Source organism: Engystomops pustulosus, chromosome 8 (assembly GCF_040894005.1).
Source record: "Engystomops pustulosus chromosome 8, aEngPut4.maternal, whole genome shotgun sequence".
Classification (NCBI taxonomy): Eukaryota; Metazoa; Chordata; class Amphibia; order Anura; family Leptodactylidae; genus Engystomops; species Engystomops pustulosus.
In genome coordinates this window covers 12933466-12953580 of record NC_092418.1, presented here as the reverse complement: position 1 = coordinate 12953580, position 20115 = coordinate 12933466, and the positions used below count along the sequence as shown (strand labels likewise).

At 42.1% G+C, this 20115-nt stretch overlaps 2 protein-coding genes across 2 annotated transcripts; both read right to left on the bottom strand.

Moving 5' to 3' along the window:
- Positions 1 to 8971: 8971 nt before the first annotated feature.
- LOC140076124 (olfactory receptor 2A7-like) lies at positions 8972 to 10319 on the bottom strand. Its single transcript, XM_072122630.1, has 2 exons — positions 10266 to 10319; positions 8972 to 9916 (listed from the first exon to the last, which is right to left on the bottom strand). The coding sequence occupies exons 1-2, from the start codon at positions 10317 to 10319 to the stop codon at positions 8972 to 8974; spliced, it is 999 nt and encodes a 332-aa protein (XP_071978731.1).
- Positions 10320 to 15619: 5300 nt separating this feature from the next.
- On the bottom strand, positions 15620 to 16531 carry LOC140076123 (olfactory receptor 2A14-like). Its single transcript, XM_072122629.1, has one exon. The coding sequence runs from the start codon at positions 16529 to 16531 to the stop codon at positions 15620 to 15622; it is 912 nt and encodes a 303-aa protein (XP_071978730.1).
- Between the last annotated feature and the right edge of the window lie 3584 nt (positions 16532 to 20115).

Sequence of the window (20115 nt, the reverse complement as noted above, 5' to 3'; positions counted from 1 at the left end):
TGAAAACTTTTTTGGACTGCCACATACAGGCACTATCCAAATTATCTCTTCTCCTTGGCTGCAACTTCACTCCCCGGTCCTCAACTGGAAGACTGTGGAGGTCCTGCATTTGGGATCAGAATGCATGGTGACACCTCTACCTGTCCTGACTTCTTCTGTGTCTTCCAAGTCTCTGGAGGGTCTGCTAGCATGCTACCCTGACTTTGCCGATGTTTTTTCTAAAAACCAAGCAGAGACTTTGCCTCCACATTATCCCTAAGATCGCCCAGTGGATCTACTGCCTGGTACCTCTCCTCCCAGAGGTCGTGTGTACCCTCGCTCAGTTCCTGAGTGTCACGGATGTGTGGCGCGGCGCCCCCCTTGGCCTGGACTTACCTGTCCACGAGCCTGCTTCCCATCCGCCTAGGCCGCACGCGTTCCCGCTCCTAGGGTGCATGCGTGCCGGCTCTTCTAGCTTTTAAGGGCCAGCGTCCTCCTGATTGGCGCTGGCTAATCCGGCTTGCCCTTTTTATCCGCAACCTCCCTTCCTTCCTTGCCGACTCTTCAGCATTGTTTCCTATAAGTGAAAGTCCTATCTTCTGTGCCTAAAGGAACTTCCATGGTTTCCGTACCAAGCTTCCCAAAGTGTGAGATAGTGTCCAGCGTTTCCAGACTCTCCTGTGTTCCCAGCGTTTCCAGACACCCGGTCAATTCGCGATCCAGCGGCGTGCACCGTCCTACCCTGGCTGCAGGTAAGCGCGTGTCAAGCGACACTTTTTAAAAAAAAATACGGCAGTTTTTCCGAATTCGTTGGGTTTTCTTACGGCCACGGTGCCGATGCGCCACAATCCAATCGTGTGCGCCAAAAACCCGGGGCAATTCTGGGAAAATCGGCACAAAATGGTAATATTTGGGTAATCCGATGGAAAGACGCAATTCGGGCCCTTAGTAAATGACCCCCAATGTGTTTCTCTCTGTGGCTTTTGCTCTGGAGAAAGCTTTGTATAGGCATTTTTTAGGGTAGTCCCTAGTCCTAAATATCCTATATAGATTGTCGCATTCTTTTTTGAAGGATGTTTCATCTGAACAATTCCTACGGCACTCAAATAATAACCTATCGGTATCCCTGATTTCAGGAGTTCGGGGTGCCAGCTTTGCCAGTCTAGAAGATTGTTGGTAGAAGTTGGTTTCTGGTATATGTCAGTCTTGAGGAATCCCTGTGGGTCTATGTGAATGGTCAAATCCAAAAAATTGATTTGGTTCTCATGGATTTCTGAGGTAAACTTCATCCCGATATTGTTGTGATTTAGTTGGTCGACAAAGTCACCAAACTGCGATCTGTAGCCTTCCCACAGTATTAAAATGTTGTCAATATACCTACCCCAGCATAAGATATACTGGGGGTGGTGGGACAGTTCTTCAGAGAACACTATGGTATCCTCCCACCAACCAAGAAAGAGGTTCGCATATGAGGGCGCACAAGTGTCCCCCTTTGAGGTTCCTCTGACTTGGTGGTAGATGGAACCCTTAAATAGAAAATAATTCCTGGTAAGTATGAAGTGTAGCAAATTCAATAGGAATTTATTGTGATCTCTGAACTGTATTCCCTTCGTATTCAGGAAGTATTCAACTGCTTCAAGACCTAGATCATGATCGATGTTGCTGTATAAAAACTCAATGTCTATGCTGGCAATTATAGTCTGTGGCGTAAGTGTCAACTCCTAAATTCATGATGGTATCCTTGGTGTCTTGTAAGTAGGAGGGGAGGGCAGAGACAAAGAACTGCAGCATCTCATTGATGTACACAGCCAGACACAATTGGTCTGCCAGGAATAGGTAAACTTGGGTGGGGTCAGTACGGAGGACTTCATAGGTTTGTCTATCTGATAGAAGTCTATAGACCATAGCAACAAAGTCTTTTGTATCCATGATCACAGTGTTACCCCCCTTATCGGAGGGTTTCACCGTAAGATCAGGATTGGCTCGTAAATCCTCCATTGCTCTGATTTCCTCAGCATTAAGATTTTGAAATTGTTGTTTTTTGTCCATTTTTAATTTTTCAATGTCATTGGTAACCTGCTGCACAAAAGTCTCGATGTTGCGGTATTTGGAGAAAGGGGGGTATGTTTGGATCGTGGTCTCATATCCGTAAGTGGTGCCCTCACAGGGAGGGGGCCAGAGATATTTTCTTCCTCCAAAGTAAAAAGGGCTTCCAGTGCCTGTGTCTCTCTTTGTTTGAGTATCTTCTTGCCAATCTCTTCTTCCTTGTGCATTTTGTGAAGTGCTAATTTGCATGCAAATAAATTGATATCTCTGATCCATAGAAAAGTATCACTCAAAGGTGTGGGTGTAAAAGTGAGACCTTTTTCTAATAGCAAAAGTTTTAGAGGAAAGATTGATGATTAAGTTGTTAGGGGGGTTTGATACAACGGGACTTATTGTTTCCCATTGTATCCCCATTTTTCTCGGTGCCTGATCTGTATGTTCGGAACCTGTGATCCTAAAAAAGGAGAAGGGAAGGATGCAGTGGTTAAGTGTGGTAGGATAGAGGTCTGTGTGTTGGAGGGAAGGGGTTAGGCTGCAGGTGCAATTGTGCATTGTGGCTCTATTGTTATCCTGGCATCCAAGCCTTTGGATAGTGTGTTTGTTGTGTTGGAGGGTTGTTGTTGACTGACTAATGGTGATGGTTGTGCCTGTGCATTGTATCGTCGGATTCCTCAAAAAATTGTCTCGGTTTTTGTAGTTCTCTTATTGCTAGGAAACTTGAGATTCCTAAAATTTTTTCGTTTAGTCCCTCCTACACGGGGAGACTGAGTTGTGGCTGGATCATGCGTACTTGGAGTCAGACTCAGAGACGTCCGTGTAGAGTGGTCTGGAAATATAATACCAGTTTGAGCACCTAGTAATGCGAATCGCTATAAGAATTGTCCATATTCATAGTATCATAGTATCATAGTATATAAGGCTGGAAGGAGACGCAAGTCCATCAAGTCCAACCTTTAAGAATTAAATAAATGTTTTATCCCCGTAACCCGTGATATTTTTTCTCTCCAGAAAGGTATCCAGTCCACTCTTGAACATGTACATAGAGTCCGCCATAACAACCTCCTGCGGCAGAGAGTTCCACAGTCTCACTGCTCTTACAGTAAAGAACCTTTGTCTATGTTGATGGTAAAATCGCCTCTCCTCTAGGCGTAGAGGATACCCCCTTGTCCTGGTCACAGGCCTAGGTATAAAAAGATCTTTGGAGAGATCCTTGTACTGTCCGTTCAGGTATTTGTACATTGTAATGAGGTCTCCCCTCAGTTGTCTTTTTTCTAAACTGAATAATCCCAAATTTTTTAATCTGTCAGTGTATTCTAGTTCCCCCATTCCCCTAATAATCCTGGTTGCTCTCCTCTGCACCCATTCCAGCTCTACTATATCCTTTTTATACACTGGTGCCCAAAACTGTACACAATATTCCATGTGTGGTCTGACCAGGGATTTGTATAAGGGCAAAACTATGTCTTTATCATGAGAATCTATTCCTCTCTTGATACATCCCATTATTTTATTTGCTTTAGCAGCAGCCGCCTGGCTCTGGTCACTAAAATTAAGTTTACCATCCACCAATACCCCCAAGTCCTTTTCAGCTTCAGTTTTACTAAGTAATTGACCGTTTAGAACATAATTATACTTTTTGTTTCCATGGCCCAAGTGCATAACTTTACATTTATCTACATTAAACCTCATCAACCATTTCTCTGCCCATCCCTCAAGCTTCCACAAATCCCTCTGTAATGCTAAACTATCGACCTCAGTATTTATTACTTTACACAGCTTAGTATCATCTGCAAATATTGAAACTTGACTGTGTAAACCCACTACAAGGTCATTAATAAAAATATTAAAAAGAAGTGGCCCCAATACTGACCCCTGTGGCACTCCACTGGTAACATCAACCCAATCTGAGAATGTGCCATTAATGACCACCCTCTGTTTTCTATCACTAAGCCAATTACTTACCCAAATACACAGATTTTCTCCTATTCCCAGCAGTCTCATTTTATATACCAACCTTTTATGTGGCACGGTGTCAAATGCCTTTGAAAAGTCCAGATATACAACATCCACAGCGTCCCCCAGATCCAGTCTTGAACTTACCTCCTCGTAGAAACCAATCAGATTAGTCTGACAGGAGCGATCTCTCATAAACCCATGCTGACGCTGGGTTATAAGGTTGTGCACAGTGAGATACTCCAGGATAGCATCTCTAATAAACCCCTCAAATATTTTCCCCACCACAGCAGTTAGACTCACGGGTCTGTAGTTTCCAGGATCGCTATTTGATCCTTTTTTGTATATTGGTACCACATTTGCTATGCGCCAGTCCTGTGGAACATAACCAGTCCTCAGTGAATCTTCAAATATTAAAAATAACGGTTTGTCTATCACCGTACATAATTCATGCAGAACCCGGGGGTGTATGCCATCTGGCCCCGGTGATTTATCTATCTTAGTGGTTGTGAGGCGGCGCCGTACCTCTTCCTGGGTTAAACTGTTGACATTCCAAAAAGAATTTACATTATTCCTCATTGTGTCTTCCACCAGGGGATTTCCTGGGTAAAGACAGTTGAGAAGGCGACATTCAGTAGATTGGCCCTTTCCTCATCTCCTTCCACCATGACCCCCATGTTATTTCTAAGGGGACCCACACTCTCTGTTTTTAGTTTCTTATCATTTATATACTTGAAAAATAATTTGGGATTATTTTTGCTCTCCCTGGCAATATTTCTCTCAGTCTCTATTTTTGCGCCCTTTATCTGCTTTTTACAGGATTTATTTTTCTCTCTATAATCCTCTAATGTCTCATCGCTACCTTCACGTTTTAGCACCTTAAACGCTGTATCTTTCTCGCTTATTGCTTTCCTTACAAGACTAGTTAGCCACATAGGGTTTTTCTTGTTCCTTTTATGCTTTTTCCCATAAGGTATGTGTTTCTCACAGGACTTTTTCAGAATATATAAGAAAAAGTCCCATTTTTGGGGTGTACTTTTGTCTTTGAGAACATTATCCCAGTCTATGCCTTTAAGGTCTTCCCTTAGTTGCTGAAAATTTGCCCTCCTGAAGTTTAGAGTGTTGGTTGCCCCTTCACTAACGCTCTTAGTAAAGCGTAATACAAAATCAATGATATTATGATCACTATTCCCCAGGTTCCCCCCAACCTGTAGTTTTGATACCCTATCAGGTCTGTTGGTAAGGATAAGGTCCAGCAGTGCCCCCCCTCTTGTTGGCTCCAGGACTAGTTGCGACAGGTAATTGTCTTTTGTTGTTGACAAGAACCTGCTGCCTTTGAAGGACCTGCATGTTTCTGCCCCCCAGTCAATATCTGGGTAATTGAAGTCCCCCATGATAAGTACTTCACCATGCTTTGAAGCCGCATCCATTTCACTTATCAGCATTTCCTCTGCTGCCTCCATTATATTTGGAGCCTTATAACAAACCCCTAGTAATATTTTATTATTCTTTTTCCCTCCCCTTATCTCCACCCATAGGGACTCCACATTTTCATTTGCATCACCGATGTCATCTCGCAGGACGGGCTTGAGGCGAGAATTCACATATAAACAAACCCCTCCCCCTTTTTTATTTATACGATCCTTTCTAAAAAGACTATAACCATCTATAGCAACAGCCCAGTCATAGCTACTGTCCAGCCATGTCTCGCTGATACCCACTATATCATATTTCCGCTCCAACATCAAGAGTTCCAGTTCCTCCATTTTGTTTGTGAGGCTTCTGGCATTTGTGTACATGCACTTTATATGGTTTTCCCTGTCCGTATTCCTTTTGTCCTTATTCCCCATTTTCATTCCAGCCCCCCTTCCTCCCCCATGGACTATGACTCTTCCCAGCTCTCTATGTACACTGTCTATTTGCCCTGCACAAGTGTAGTTGCCCTCCCCCCAGGTCTCTAGTTTAAACACTCCTCCAACCTTCTAGCCATTTTTTCCCCTAAAACAGCGGCCCCCTCCACATTGAGGTGCAGCCCATCCCTACTTTAGAGCCTGTAGCCGACAGAAAAGTCAGTCCAGTTCTCCATGAACCCAAAACCCTCCTTCCTACACCAACTTTTGAGCCACTTATTTACCTCCTTGATCTCCCGCTGCCTTTCTGGTGTGGCACGTGGTACAGGCAGTATTTCGGAGCCTATTATCAGATGTCAAATTAAAAGTTCCTTTTATCTATACTTTTCTGTGTCTGGACATGGGTAATCTAGCTCCTCTCCTGCTGGCGCAGGTTTCTTTTTCGTGACCAAGAAGAACGGCTCCCTCTGTCCTTGTATTGATTAAGATCATGGTTAAATACCGCTACCCCCTGCCATTGATTACAGAGCTCTTCGACCATCTACGTGGGTCCAAAGTGTTCTCCAAGCTGGATCTCCGTGGGTCCTACAACCTTGTCCAGATCCGCAAGGGGGCGAATGGAAGACGGCGTTTAACAACGTGATGGACATTTCAAATACTTAGTGATGGTATTCGGACTCTATAATGCTCCTGCTGTCTTCCAGGAGTTTGTGAATGACATTTTCAGGGACCTTCCCTATAAATTTGTTGTGGTCTACCTAGACGACATCTTGGTGTATTCTCCAGACCTTGAGACCCATCAGTCACACGTATGGTAAAGTTCTTGGCCAGGTATGGGCTAGTCATCTTTATGCCAGGCTAGAAAAATGTCACTTTCACCAGGGCAGCCTCCCTTGCTTCGACTACATTGGGGCACATTTACTTACCCGGTCCCATCGCTATCCAGCGGCGCATTCTCCGACGAGGATTCGGGTCTTCTGGCGATGCACTAAGGTCGTGCGCCCGATGTAAACCTTGTGTCGCTGATGCGCCGAGGTCCGCCGAGGTCCGCCGGAGTTCACCATCCTATTCCTGGTGCATGTAAGTGTGTGTCAAGCGACACTTTTTTTTTTTAAATAGCGCAATTTTTCCCAAATCCGTCGGCCACGCCCCCATACCAAGCAGGCAACATCATGGATATAAGCTGCCCAATGCGCTATTTCATCCTTCCGCATCTTCTGCTGGCTACGTAGGGTTTGTGACCACCACCTCTTTCTCTGAACTAATTAACATCTTTATTCTTATTGTTCTTATGTTTCAGTCAGTCCTTACTAGTCTGAAAACTGCTTTACTCCGTTCTTGGCTATCTGCATTGATTTCCTCCCCAACAATCTGTCTCCTGGGGGGTTTGCTCTGGGCTGAAACACCTAAGTTAGCTGAACTGCTACATCTGAATGTCAGGGAACTGGTCCAAGCATCTTCTGGGCTAGGACTCTAACGTGATAGGTTTTCCTGCCATTTCATCTGTGCTTGCTATAAGTCTATTTTTGGAGTTTGCAGATTTTTTTTTTATCTTGGCTCATGTATCTGTGATAACTTCATTCTTTCGGCCGCTTTTCTGACCATCCATGATTCTATGCTGCATTGTCTTCTTGGTTCTCACCTGTATTTGTGACTACTCTTATATTAATTATTGTTTTATCAAATCTTTGTCTCTTTGTTATTTACATAGGCACATGAAGGAAACATTGACCAGTTGTCACCTATCGCTTAGGGTTGGTTGAGCAAATAGGTATGGAAGGGCTCAATGTCCTTGTCTGTCCTTCTAGTTTATATGAATCATTTCCATATTCATTTAATTTTTAAGGTTTAAGCCATAGTTTAAAATTATAATTTGATTAATTCTCTTTTATTATTTTTTTTCATATATTTCTTTTGAAGTCTCTCCTTGCCCTAACATTGTACATAGAGACATAAGGGGTTATTTGTCATATGCTGGAGCTAGGAGCTAGATAGGCCAGTGGATGGCTGCTTCCATCTGAAATTCTACGACTGCCCTGACTGACATAGAGTTGGGCTTTATCTTGTGCCAGTATAGGATTGAACAGGGGCAGGGAATAGTGGTGTGCCTCACCGGCCCACTCTGCCGACCCTCACATCTCCCTGTGTACCGCCTATAGGTGGTCATTTATATTTTATCTGGAAATTTGTGCTATCATTTTTTTTCTTTGGGTTTTGTTTGGTTTATCTTAGAGGGTGATACATCTGGCAATGTAGTCTGTAGGGTTTTTTCTAACTTTTATTTATAGATTCAACAAAAGTCAGGACTTCTTCAGCAAACCATTCAAATATTTTTCCTATCCCAACACTGGGGCTAATTTACTAAGGGTCCGAACGCCGCACTTTCGTCGGGTTTCCTGAATATTTCCGTTTTGCAACAAATTCCCCCGGGTTTTTGGCGCACACGATCGGATTGTGGGGAATCGGCGCCGGCTTTCATGCGACAGAAATCAGGGGGCGTGGACGCCGGACGACCCGGCGGATTCGGAAAAACTGGGGAATTAAAAAAAAGATATGTGTCACAAAATCAAGCACTCACATGCACAGGGAAGAAGAAGGTGAACTCCGGTGGACCTCGATAGACCTCGATGCAGCAGCGACACTTGCTGGATATCGGGTGCATGACCTTAGTGAATCCCGTCAGACCCGGATCCTCGAAGAACAACGCGCTGCGGGATCGCGACTGGACCGGGTAAGTAAATGTGTCCCACTGGGTGGAATTTATTTGCATAAAAATTAGTGACTTCTTAAAACATCAACATCTGGAATTTAAAGATAACTCAGGCACAATGGAAGAAAACTCTGCTGGGTAGGTGTAAAAGTCACAATAAGAAATGCAAAAAAAAATTTTTTTTCAGTTTTTAAAATAAAGGGGAATTTTATCAGTATTTTTAATTTATTTGTTTATTTTATACTTCATTATCTATACTCAATATTTTTTTCTTTATTTATACTTTACACAGTTATAGCTACACCAGTTATAGGGGAAATCTTCCATGTTACGGCACAGCTGAAACCTCTTACGTCAAGAATCGTTGTGATCCCATTTTTGAGTTAGCACCTCAAACACAGTTCAGATCGATTGGGGGGTTAAAAGCTAAAACTTATTTTGGCCTCAATAATCTCATCAAAGCCGTCTTCACATCTTTATTTCTAAGGGTATAAATCAGAGGGTTTAGCATCGGGGTGACCGTGGTATATAACAAGGTGAAGACCTGGTCCATGATATCAGAGGATCTATAAGACGGCAATAAAAACTCTGCGCAAGCTGTGCTATAGTAGAGCGTGATGACTATGAGGTGGGACGAGCAGGTGGAGAAGGCCTTCCTCCTCCCATCTTCAGATTTTATATGAAATATAACCTGTAAGATTTTTGTATAGGACCAGAAACTGCATGAAAATGGACCAAGTCCGATAATAATTGACTCAATATAAAACAATAAATAAAATATTTCTCTCCCGGCACAGGAGATCTTGGTCAGGGCTTTTGCATTACAATAGATATGGTGAATTGTGGTGGAGCGACAGAAGGACATCTTCATGGTCAGGACTGTGACCACACATGAGTTTAAGGCTCCACAACACCAAGTGGTGGCTATGAAGAAGGAGCAGACTTTCCTACTGAGTATAGAGTGATAGCGCAGAGGATTACAGATCGCAACGTACCGGTCATAGGACATCGTAAACAGGAGAAGGTCTTCTGTCACAACAGCCAAGAAGAAGAAGTAGACCTGGGTGAAGCATTGTCTGAAGGACACTTTGTGGTTTCCAGATGACATTATGTGTAATAGTTCGGGGATGATGTTTGTTGTGTAACACATGTCCACCAAGGCCAAGTTACAGAGGAACAGATACATGGGGCTGTGCAGCTGCTTATCCACATAGATGAGAGTAACAATCAGCACATTCATTAGGAGACCAAGCAGGTAGATCACAGAGAACAGGCCGGAGAGAAATGGAGGACTACCAGCCGTATAGGAAAATGGCAAAATATAGAATTCTGTAGGAACAGACGTGAAGTTCTCCATAATATGATTAATATTCGTTACCTGGAAGAACATAATATGATTTTTATATCCCAAAATTTAAATCAGTTGATAAATAATTTGCTTTCTACTTACCTCTTAGATCTGGTTGGGTTTCCCTCCTTCTTGGCTCTTGTTCTCAGAAATGTTGCGTCCCAACAGCTCCAGATCAGCTCTGTGGTTTCCTCCTATAACAGGCACTAATATGTCAGGTACAGGGGAAATCAACAGTTAAAATACTAAACATGAATATTTCCATATAACTAATTTAGAAGCTTTTGAATGTTGGATAAGGACCAAATCAACTGAATTCTGTTTTGGTGACATTGGGTAAAGCAAAGGTTAAAGTAATTGTGCAGTAATACCCATTTACATCAGAGATCCCAAGGCTTTGGGACTCTATACCAACCCATAAGGAGTAGACCATAGTGGCGTTCTACCCAGCATATGAAAGTAAACGTCAACCACCAATGAGATGTTGTAATGAACTTCATTCTAAAAATTTATGTCATGGTGTTTGGTGAATACTGTAGAGAGGTTTCCACCACCTGCGCCACCTTCAAAAATAGTGGCAGGTGTCTGCCTTATTATACAGTTGGCACCAACATGTGTGATGGCAGGGGGTAGTAGAAGTGCTTTACAACTACATTATACTGCTCTAGAGAACCTATATAATACATACAACTAAACTCCTAAAAGCTAAAGAAAAGTTTAATGAACAAAACAAAATTGTGCCATGAGGCAAGTTGAGGATTTGTCCTCAGGGCGGCGGAGGGCAATAAAGCAAAGCATGAGATATATCCTGGTAAATAATGTCTTCTGTATTGTTTAGCTGCTGTAACTTGTTCTGCTATCTTAAATCTCTGTATCTCCGTAAGTCTCCAGCAATCCCACAATCCCCATTTCAAAGCAGGAAGCTGTGAATGTGACGCAGGACAGGGAAGACGTGTGAAAGTGCCTGTAATGCCGGGCTGTAAGGATGGAGGGGAAGCTCTCTGATACATTTACTATCCCAATTAGGTTATGTTTAGGTATCTGTCTGTGTCACTTTGTTGTCCCTTTTGGTCCATCCTCCTCACTCCTGTCCCTCATTGCTGGTTACTGTCACCACCTTAGAGTTATGAATATCAATGTATCTAACAGTAATGTCACCTGTAACATCACACATATCACTCATTGCAATAGTGGAAACTGTCAGCTGTGTGTATACCCCGTATCTACAGAGGGAGAGGATTGTGGTGCTCGGTGCAGTCCTACATACCCCAAAAGATAATACAGTGCACAAGTCGCCTTTCCTTGCCCTCCAATAAAAAAGTATATCAAAACCAACATATATTCTACATAATAACGGTACCTACATCCGGCTCCTTTACAGCTCTGTACATGGAAAGTTACAGGAGTCCAAGGTTTTTATTATTCTTAGATACTAGAACAAGAAAAGCTTTACATGGTGTCATTGTGATGATAGAAGGAAGGGAAGGAGTCTTTTTAATGAGAAAGCTGCAAAAACAATGGCACAAAAAGACACAAAAATCAAATAAAACACATAAAACGAGTCACTGGGCCCTTGATTAGAGCTTCAGAGATATCACACGAGTCTCTATAACAGATAGTGAAGTCTGCGGGTGTCCGGCTCCACCATCATCCGGTGACCGGTGACCTGAGGTCTCATCCACTGATGATGAATAATAGTAGATCACATCTTACAGAGAAGGGGAGAGGACGTGTGTGCACACAGGAGACCTGCCGTGTACGAGGGAAGGAGCCGGATTTATACAATAGACATTTCCCATGAGAAAATATTAACATAATAGTTGCATCATTTTTAGTCATTAAAATAAGGATTAATTATATTCTCTCTTATATCTTCATCCTCTCAGGATTTTATTACTTTAACTATTTTTTTGTAAGCTGCAGTAAACTAAATCACAAAAGTTGGATGACTGTGTGACTACATGATTGTACTTCAGAGCTGCAATCACTGTTCTGCTAGTTGTAATTGGAAACATGGAATCTTCTGGCAGGTATTGCCCCAACAAACTCAGATTATTTTGTCGTTGACCCCTGAGGAAACTGATCAGATAGTGAACCAACAAGTTTTGCTGAAAAGTTTGAGCCTAATTCTGTATGACTTCATTGAATGTTGAGGATAGACTCAAATGTTGTGTACTTATATAAGGTATGTGGTATATGGCCAAATGATCATCACAGAGGGGTTTTTAGAAAAATCTGCTGCTGCTGCTTTTTGGAATTGACTAGTAAATGTCACTTTTCAACAACAGTAGGATTTTTAGAAAGTTGATGTTCAGGAGTGAAATAAGACCACCATGTTCCCTGGGCTGTATGGATATTGTAGCCCCTACAAGTACGGAGTCACTTCCTACATCTGGTACTAGAATCAGCTTCTTATGCACAATTTAGCTTTTCTGCTACATGTGTGTATTGAGAACAGAAACAGGTTCCTGAAGGTTCTTCTTAGTATCTTAGTATAACATTTGGTGGGTGGTCATCGGCCCCATATAAGGCTTGGGCCCCGGGTTCCTACCCAAACCGCCTATATTATAATACGCTAGTAATGATGTTGATATGGACTGTATATCCATTTTGATTACTGACATGTATAATTGCAAAATTTAACAGAAAGAATTGTTCATCATTCGGTCATTTAGTGTAGGGTTATTGACTTGTTCTATAAAATGATGGAAGATACAGGCTCGATAGGTCAAGTCACTTACACCTTCTATCACCCAACTATCCTCAGTAGTGGTTGTGTAATTGTTGGATTGAATAATGGGAAGAGAACTTAATACAACAATTGGGACCATCATAGAGTCCAGGATCCATCTCCATTACCCAGTTGGAGCCAAAAGAAAAATTGAAGGTAAATATGTAGAGATGTAAAATGTGTAGAGTAACTGAGGTCATGGGTATCAATACCACTGTATCAGCCATTGAGGCTTCTATTGGACCCAAGAGCGGAATAAATTAAGACTGGAATATTGGAGCTTTAGCTCCATCAGGTTTTCAACAGAGATTATAATAAATATAATGTACCAGGGCATTGTATAAATACCCTATTAATCCAACGTAACTAGCGTATTTACGTGATTGCATTGACCCAAAGAATAAAGGGTAGGTGTCATCTGGACCCCACAGGGAAAGCTGTAAAGTCAAGACCTGTAAGATGCATGGTACTAAACAAGGATGCTCCCTCCAGCAACACTACAATGTGGTCTTCATCTGCTTCATGGCCAAGGTAGGGGGACCCCTGCGGCCACTACCTTGTCTTGGTCTTCCTTAGACCCCTGGGTCCTTGGTCAGTACATGATCCATCGGTTGTCCCTAAACTGCTAAGGGCACATCAACAATTATAAGAATATAATACAGAAACAGACAACAAACATGGTCAGATAACAAGCAAGGTCAAACAGACCAAGTCAGAACCAAGATGGCGGTGAAGAACCAAATTGTAAGGTAGATGAAACTTAGGCAAAGGACACTAGAATATACAGACACACAAAAGCCAGAAGAAAAGCTTTTAACAGGTGAATGAAGTCACAGGTGAGTTTAAAAGGAGTGCCTGGACGCTGCCCCAACCGCTGATTGGTTCGGCCATTTATCTCTCCAACTGGCAGCCAGGTTGTCAATCACAGCCTCAACCGGAGCATAGACCCAGGCCGGGCACAAGCCCAGAAAGACTTTAAAGTGGTCTGAAAATTACTCATCATTAACAAGACTCAAAAAGGCTTAATGAATTCAAGGAGTGATGCCTCCCCTATGCTCACTCCAGATAGACAGAGGGACACTCACTCCTATGTACCCCCCCCCCCCCCCAAATAAAATATTTAAAACTTGCCAAATATTCACTTTAAATCCCTTAAGGACTAAGCTACATTTCACCTGTAGGACACATCCCGATTTTTCAGCAGTTATAGCTTTGGAACGCTTTTTCTTACCAAGTTTGTTTTTAAATTTTTTTATGACATATTGTACTGCACATTAATGCTATATTTTAGTTTACATTTTTTGCACTTAATTATATAAAAAAAAGAAATTTGGAGAAAATTTTAAATTCTTTTTCAGATTTTTTGATTTCTAAATGTTATACTCATCATATAGTTAGTCTGACCACCTAAATTGGTTGCTAACTAACATTAACCATATGTCTGCTTTATGTTAACATAATTTTTTATATGTTATTTTATCTTGTTAGGACGTTAGGATTACAGACTTAATTTAACACATTTTGAAATAAATTTTAAGTACATTTTTTTGGAGGACAATTCATCTTCATAAGGGTTTTTAAGCTTCTATTAATTAGAAACTCTCCACAAATTGCCGCATTCAAAACAGCCTTTGTGTAGCTTGTTAACTCTTTAAGCATCTTCTAAGAATTAAAACGAAATGATTGTTTTAATTAGAATTTTAAAATTTTTGAAAATAAAATGATTATTTAGTCCTAAAATTTACATGTTCCTGCAGGATAAAATGAGAAAACTGATATCAGATTTTGTTGTGCAGTTTCTTACGAGTACAGAAATGCCCCACATGTGGATGAAAACTACTTTATGGGGCACAGAACAGATGGAGGCAAGTACAGAAGGAGGCATTGAGCTTTTAGAGGGAAGATTTCAATGTTGTTGTTTTCAGAGGCCTTTACAGATTTGAAAATTTCCTCAGCTTCAAAGAATTTATCAAAATTTATATTGAGCTTTTTACCATCACAGATGTTTTATAGAAAGTATTTACATTGTCTTGTGTAAGGGAAATCTTTTTCCAAAAGCCTTGCTTTGGCCCCTAAACTTTTAGAAAAAGTTAAAGAAGTAAACGCCCCCCATCGTTTGTTACCCAGTTTCTCCTGAATACAGTAATATCCCACATGTAATCACAAGCTGCAGTATTTGCTGGAACACATTTCGGGCTCTTTGTCGCATTGGCTGAGCTCTTAAGATAGTAGGGCAGTAAAAACCTCCAAAGGGTAGACCCATTTTAAAAACTAGCCCCCTCAAGGATTGCAGTAACCCTATATTTGGGGGCACAATACCCCGTTGTTTAACCATTATTAGCCATTTGGAGGGGGGGGGGGGGACAAAAACAATCTATTCTGTAATTGATATTTTCCTTTTTTTGATTTATACAGCAAATAGCACAGATGTTTTTGTGTGTGGTGATTTTTGTGTGCTTTTTTATGTTTGATCTGTTCTACAGAATAAAAACTCATTTGGAGAAAAAAAAATCCCTTGATTTCGCATTGCTGACTACTAAATTGCGTGATTTTTATTATTTTGGCGATTGGCGTATAGGTGAGAAAGCAATTGGGGAACGTTCATCGTTAGACAATTTTAGTATCGGCATCACTAATATAGAGTTACTGAAAGGGCATGAAGATGGTTTGGCCTTCAGCCTCCATCTCAATTATCCCCAAATTTTTGCCAGTTTATATGATGATTAAAATTAACTAAGAGCTAAAGTATAAATCCTATGTACGGCTGGAGTCGTGCACCTAAATTGTGGGTTATCTACACCAGGGTATGGAAAGGCTGTCTTGATAATAGTCTTGATAAAAGCCTTGATATCCGTTTGTAGAAAAACAAGAGGGGGTAAAAAGAACCTAATTTACACAGGACTCCGATAAGAGAAGATCTCCAGTGTCTTCCGCAGGTCACAAATGTATCTTCATCTGCTAATTCTATAAATTTGTTGATTTTACTCTTCCGTATGACTTGTTTAGATCTTCAGAAACCTTCGACAAGCTCTCTTGATTTCGCTGTTTCGTAGACTATATACAAGAGGATGGATCATGGGCACCACAATATTATAGAACACTGATAAGGTCTGACTGAGGGTCACTGTGTGCTCAGACATTGGTATCAAATACACTAAGCAACCTGTGGAGTAGTAAATCATCATGACAATGAGATGGGACAGGCAGGTGGAGAAGGTTTTCCTTCTTCCTTCTTTTGACTTAATACATAAAATCACACGGATTATTTTTATATAAGACAAGAAGTTGCAGGAGAGAGGACCAAGTCCAAACAGGGCACACTCTACAAAGATTACAATGGTGAACTTTGGAGAACCCCCATGGAAAGCATTGACTACATCCACAGCATGACAGAATAAGTGATGAACGGTAATGGCCTCCTGGAAGGGCAGCGATAAGAGGGGACTGATGATGAATAAAGAATTCAGGAAGGCGCAGACCCAGATGACGACTATGATCAGGATACAGATTTTCTTGCTCAAGATTTGGTGGTAGTAGAGAGGATGACAAATCGCTATATATCGGTCATATCCCATTGCGAAAAAAAGGGTGACCTCCGCCGTGACCGTTGTGAAGTGGAAATACATCTGAGTGAAGCATTGCTTGAAGGACAAGGACTTCATCCCTGAGTGCACTATATGGAGAAGCTTTGGGATGATGACTGTGGTGTAGCAGATGTCTATGAAGGATAAGTTACAGAGGAAGACGTACATCGGGGAGTGTAGCCGAATATCGAAACTAATCACAACAAAAATAAGCAAATTCACCAAGACTCCGATAGAGTAGATAGACGAGAAAACGGTAACAATTACAAACTTATTGGTAGTCGTTGAGAACGGCACAACCAGGAACTCTACACACGTGCGGTTATCCATGGAGACCTGTCACAATCCTGTAAGAGCAAAGGATTTTCAGTAGAATTAAAATCGTAGAAATGATAAACAAGAGCCTAGAATTCGCTTGTCGTAGAACCAGAACATATAAAATTTATTTATTTATTAAAGCCCCTGCCCCGGTTTTCTGGATGACTTTGCACGTTCATGCCTGTACAAATATTTATAACGTGTCTGTGCCACATACATGATGCCTGATGTGACACAACCTTCTGCATCGGGGGTATTCCGTTGCTCAGTCGGATGGTGCGCCACATTTATCATCCAGTGTCCAACAAAATTGTGTTGCTATTCCATGTTTAAGGTGCACAAAAAAATGGATGAGTGCAAAGGGGCCCCAGATTCATGCAGAAAAGGCGCCACAATTAACAAATCTGCCCTCCCCCCCTTCATACTGCACCTAGTGGGCCAAAATATGTGAGATTATTATTTACTGTAGCACTAGAGGGTAGAAACCTGATATATATATATATATATATATACGTAGATTATATGTAGACGTATAATACAGACATTTAATACTCAAGACCCCCCCCAGAACAGATGTATAATACTGGAGACCTCCGAAGCAGGCATATATAACTTTAGACCCACCAGAGCAGACCTATAAAACAGAAGACCCTCAAATCCAACTTATAATAATAGAAACTTCAGAGCAGACGTATAATACAGACGTGTAACACTGGAGACCCCCCCAGAGGAGATGTGTAATACTGAAGACCCACCAGAGCAAATGTATAATACTAGAGACCTCCGGAGCAGACATATAATACTGGAGACCTCACAGAACAGACCTTTTATAGTGAGACCACAAGACAAAAAATTAAAACAAAACAAACACTCACTTCTCCAGGCTCCTCTTCTCCTTCTGGCTGGACTGTCCGGGGCAGATGTATAAAAGTGGAAACACCCAGAGCAGATGTATAATAGTGGAGACCCCAAGAGCAGATTCACAGCAGACACTAATGCTGGAGACCCCAGAGAGTTTACATATAATAGTGGAGACCCCTGGAGCAGAAATATAATAGTGGAGACCTGCAGAGCAGAGCAGACCCTTTAATACTGGAGACCCCTGAGCAGATATAAAGTAGTGGAGACCTGCAGAGCAGACCTATAATACTGGAGACCCCCCAGAGCAGATATATAATATTTGAGACCTGCAGAGCAGACCTTTTTGCGTAATGTGGACCCCCCGAGCATATATATAGTAGTGGAGACCTACAGAGCAGAGCTATATAACTGGGGACCTCCCAGAGCAGATGTATAATAATGGTGACCACAAAAGCAGTGTACAATTCAGGAAACCCCAGATCTACAGCAGACACTAATACTGGAGACCCTGAGACATATAATAGTGGAGACCCCCAGAGCAGATATAATATAGTGGAGACCTTCAGAGCAGACCTATAATACTGTGGACCCCCCAGAGCAGATATATAATAGTGGAGACCTACAGAGCAGCCTTATAATACTGTGGACCCCCCCAGAGCTGATCTATAATTTTGGAGACCCCTAGACCAGACCTATAATACTGTGTTGTGTTTCTTACAGGTTACAGGGTTGGCTGTTGGATAGAGGAGGATACAGCGGGATTTGGAGAGGAGATGGAAACCCCTGCAGTGCGATGTGTGATCATCCATCTGCTGTTTGTCAGGTCGGGAAGAGGTAGCAGTACTTATAATGAGATGTAAGTGGTAACAGAAGAGTCAGGGGAATAATAACATTGCATCTATTTTTCTTACATCATTACTTAGATTTTTTTCTGTGTATCCTTCTCCCCAGGTTTGTAATTTTTTATTCTCTCTGGATCTTATTTTTTTTTATAGTATACACAATGACAAAGCGGCGGCCATGCTTAAAACATAAAAATAATCATAAAGTACAAAAAGCAGAGTCGCTGTGCACATGCAACACTCCGGATCTGCATTCACCGATCTGCATATTTACAGTCCATCATCAGCCGAGCTCCGATTACACAGAAGACGAGATGGTCTTCACTGTAGACATGACCGTGTTGGGTACTATCATGTAAAATCCCTAAAACGAGTGTGGCATATTTGGCAGATGGCTGTGGATGTTCGGTACAAATATATTCAATGGACAGACAGAAAACCAAAGACTTGATTTCATCAGCACATTAAAGGGAACAGTTAGGGGCAGGTTCCCATAGAGCCCTCGTAACTAACTGACACCCTACTTTTAGCTAAAAATTGTTCCCCTCAGCTTCCAATATATTCAGCTTTATAATTTTACCTGGTATTCAAGGATGTCTATAGCAAGTCGAGGTGGGCGTGGCCTCCTCTGGCTGCATTTAGCATCTCCTCCCCATGCTCTATCTTCATGAAGCAGTAATGTCATGTGACCAGGGTTACATCATTGCAGGTCCTTTAGACTCCTAACATTAGCAAACTGTACACCAAGCATATATCACATGAAATCACAGCAGTCTGCATGGAGAGAAGCAGAAGTCCATGCAGGTATGCTGTGATTTTTTGTGGGCAGATACGTGCATGGCGTAAAGTTTGCTAATATTAAGAGGCTAAAGGACCGGTGATGATGTCACCCTGGTCACATGACATTAGACCACTCCCCGACCAGCTTTATAGATCCCTAGATACCAGGTTAGTTTACAACTCTGATTCTACGGGGATATTGAACTTATACCAACACAGTTCATCGGAACGATCCAAAGTGGCTTTCATCATCAGCCTCCTCTCTGGGAAAGCCCTAGTATGGGCTACTCCTCTCTGGGATATGAAAGACCTGTTCACAGCTGATATTACCTCCTTCTTCACTGAGTCTGTCTTTGAGAAACCTCCTCGGGAGTCTTCTGCTGAACCTGCATCAAGGGGACTCTTCTGTCAGTGACTATGTGGTTTGGTTACATACCCTGGATTCAGAGTTAACCTGGAATGAAGCAGCTCTGGTCGCAACTAGAGATGAGCGAACATACTCGTCTGAGCTTGATGCTCGTTCGAGCATTAGCGTACTCGAAACTGCTCGTTGCTCGGACGAATACTTCGCCCGCTCGAGAAAATGGCATCTCCCGCCGTTTTGCTTTTTGGCGGCCAGAAACAGAGCCAATCACATGCCAGGAGACTCTGCACTCTACCCAGCGTGACGTGGTACCCTTACACGTTGATAGCAGTGGTTGGCTGGCCAGATCAGGTGACCCTGGAATAGACTAGCCCCTGCCCGCGCTGCTCGTGTCATTCTCTGTCTGGATGCCGCTAGGGAGAGAGCTGCTGCTGGTCAGGGAAAGCGTTAGGGTGTTCTATTAGAATAGTGTTAGGCAGGAGTGATTCTACAAGAACCCAACAGTCCTTCTTAGGGCTACAATAATGTTATATTTTCCTTTTTTTTGGTTTGCTTGTGGCTGGGCTTGCTGCTATTAGTAGTGCAGCTAGTACCATATTGTGAGTAATTTGCAGGGAGACTTGTGTTTAGCTCTTAGTGACACACATATCCACCTCAATACAATACAATAGCGTTATATTTTCCTTTTTTTTTGGTTTGCTTGTGGCTGGGCTTGCTGGCATTAGTAGTGCGGCTAGTACCATATTGTG

What these genes read in the sequence shown, in the direction of transcription:
- LOC140076124 (XM_072122630.1), bottom strand. Translation starts at nt 10,319, where the DNA reads ATGGTCTACTCCTTATGGGTTGGTATAGAGTCCCAAAGCCTTGGGATC. An exon ending in AAAGCCTTGGGATCTCTGAT is followed by an intron (nt 9,917 to 10,265) that starts GTAAATGGGTAT and finishes ATGTTCTTCCAG; the next exon opens with GTAACGAATATTAATCATAT.
- LOC140076123 (XM_072122629.1), bottom strand. Translation starts at nt 16,531, where the DNA reads ATGGATAACCGCACGTGTGTAGAGTTCCTGGTTGTGCCGTTCTCAACG.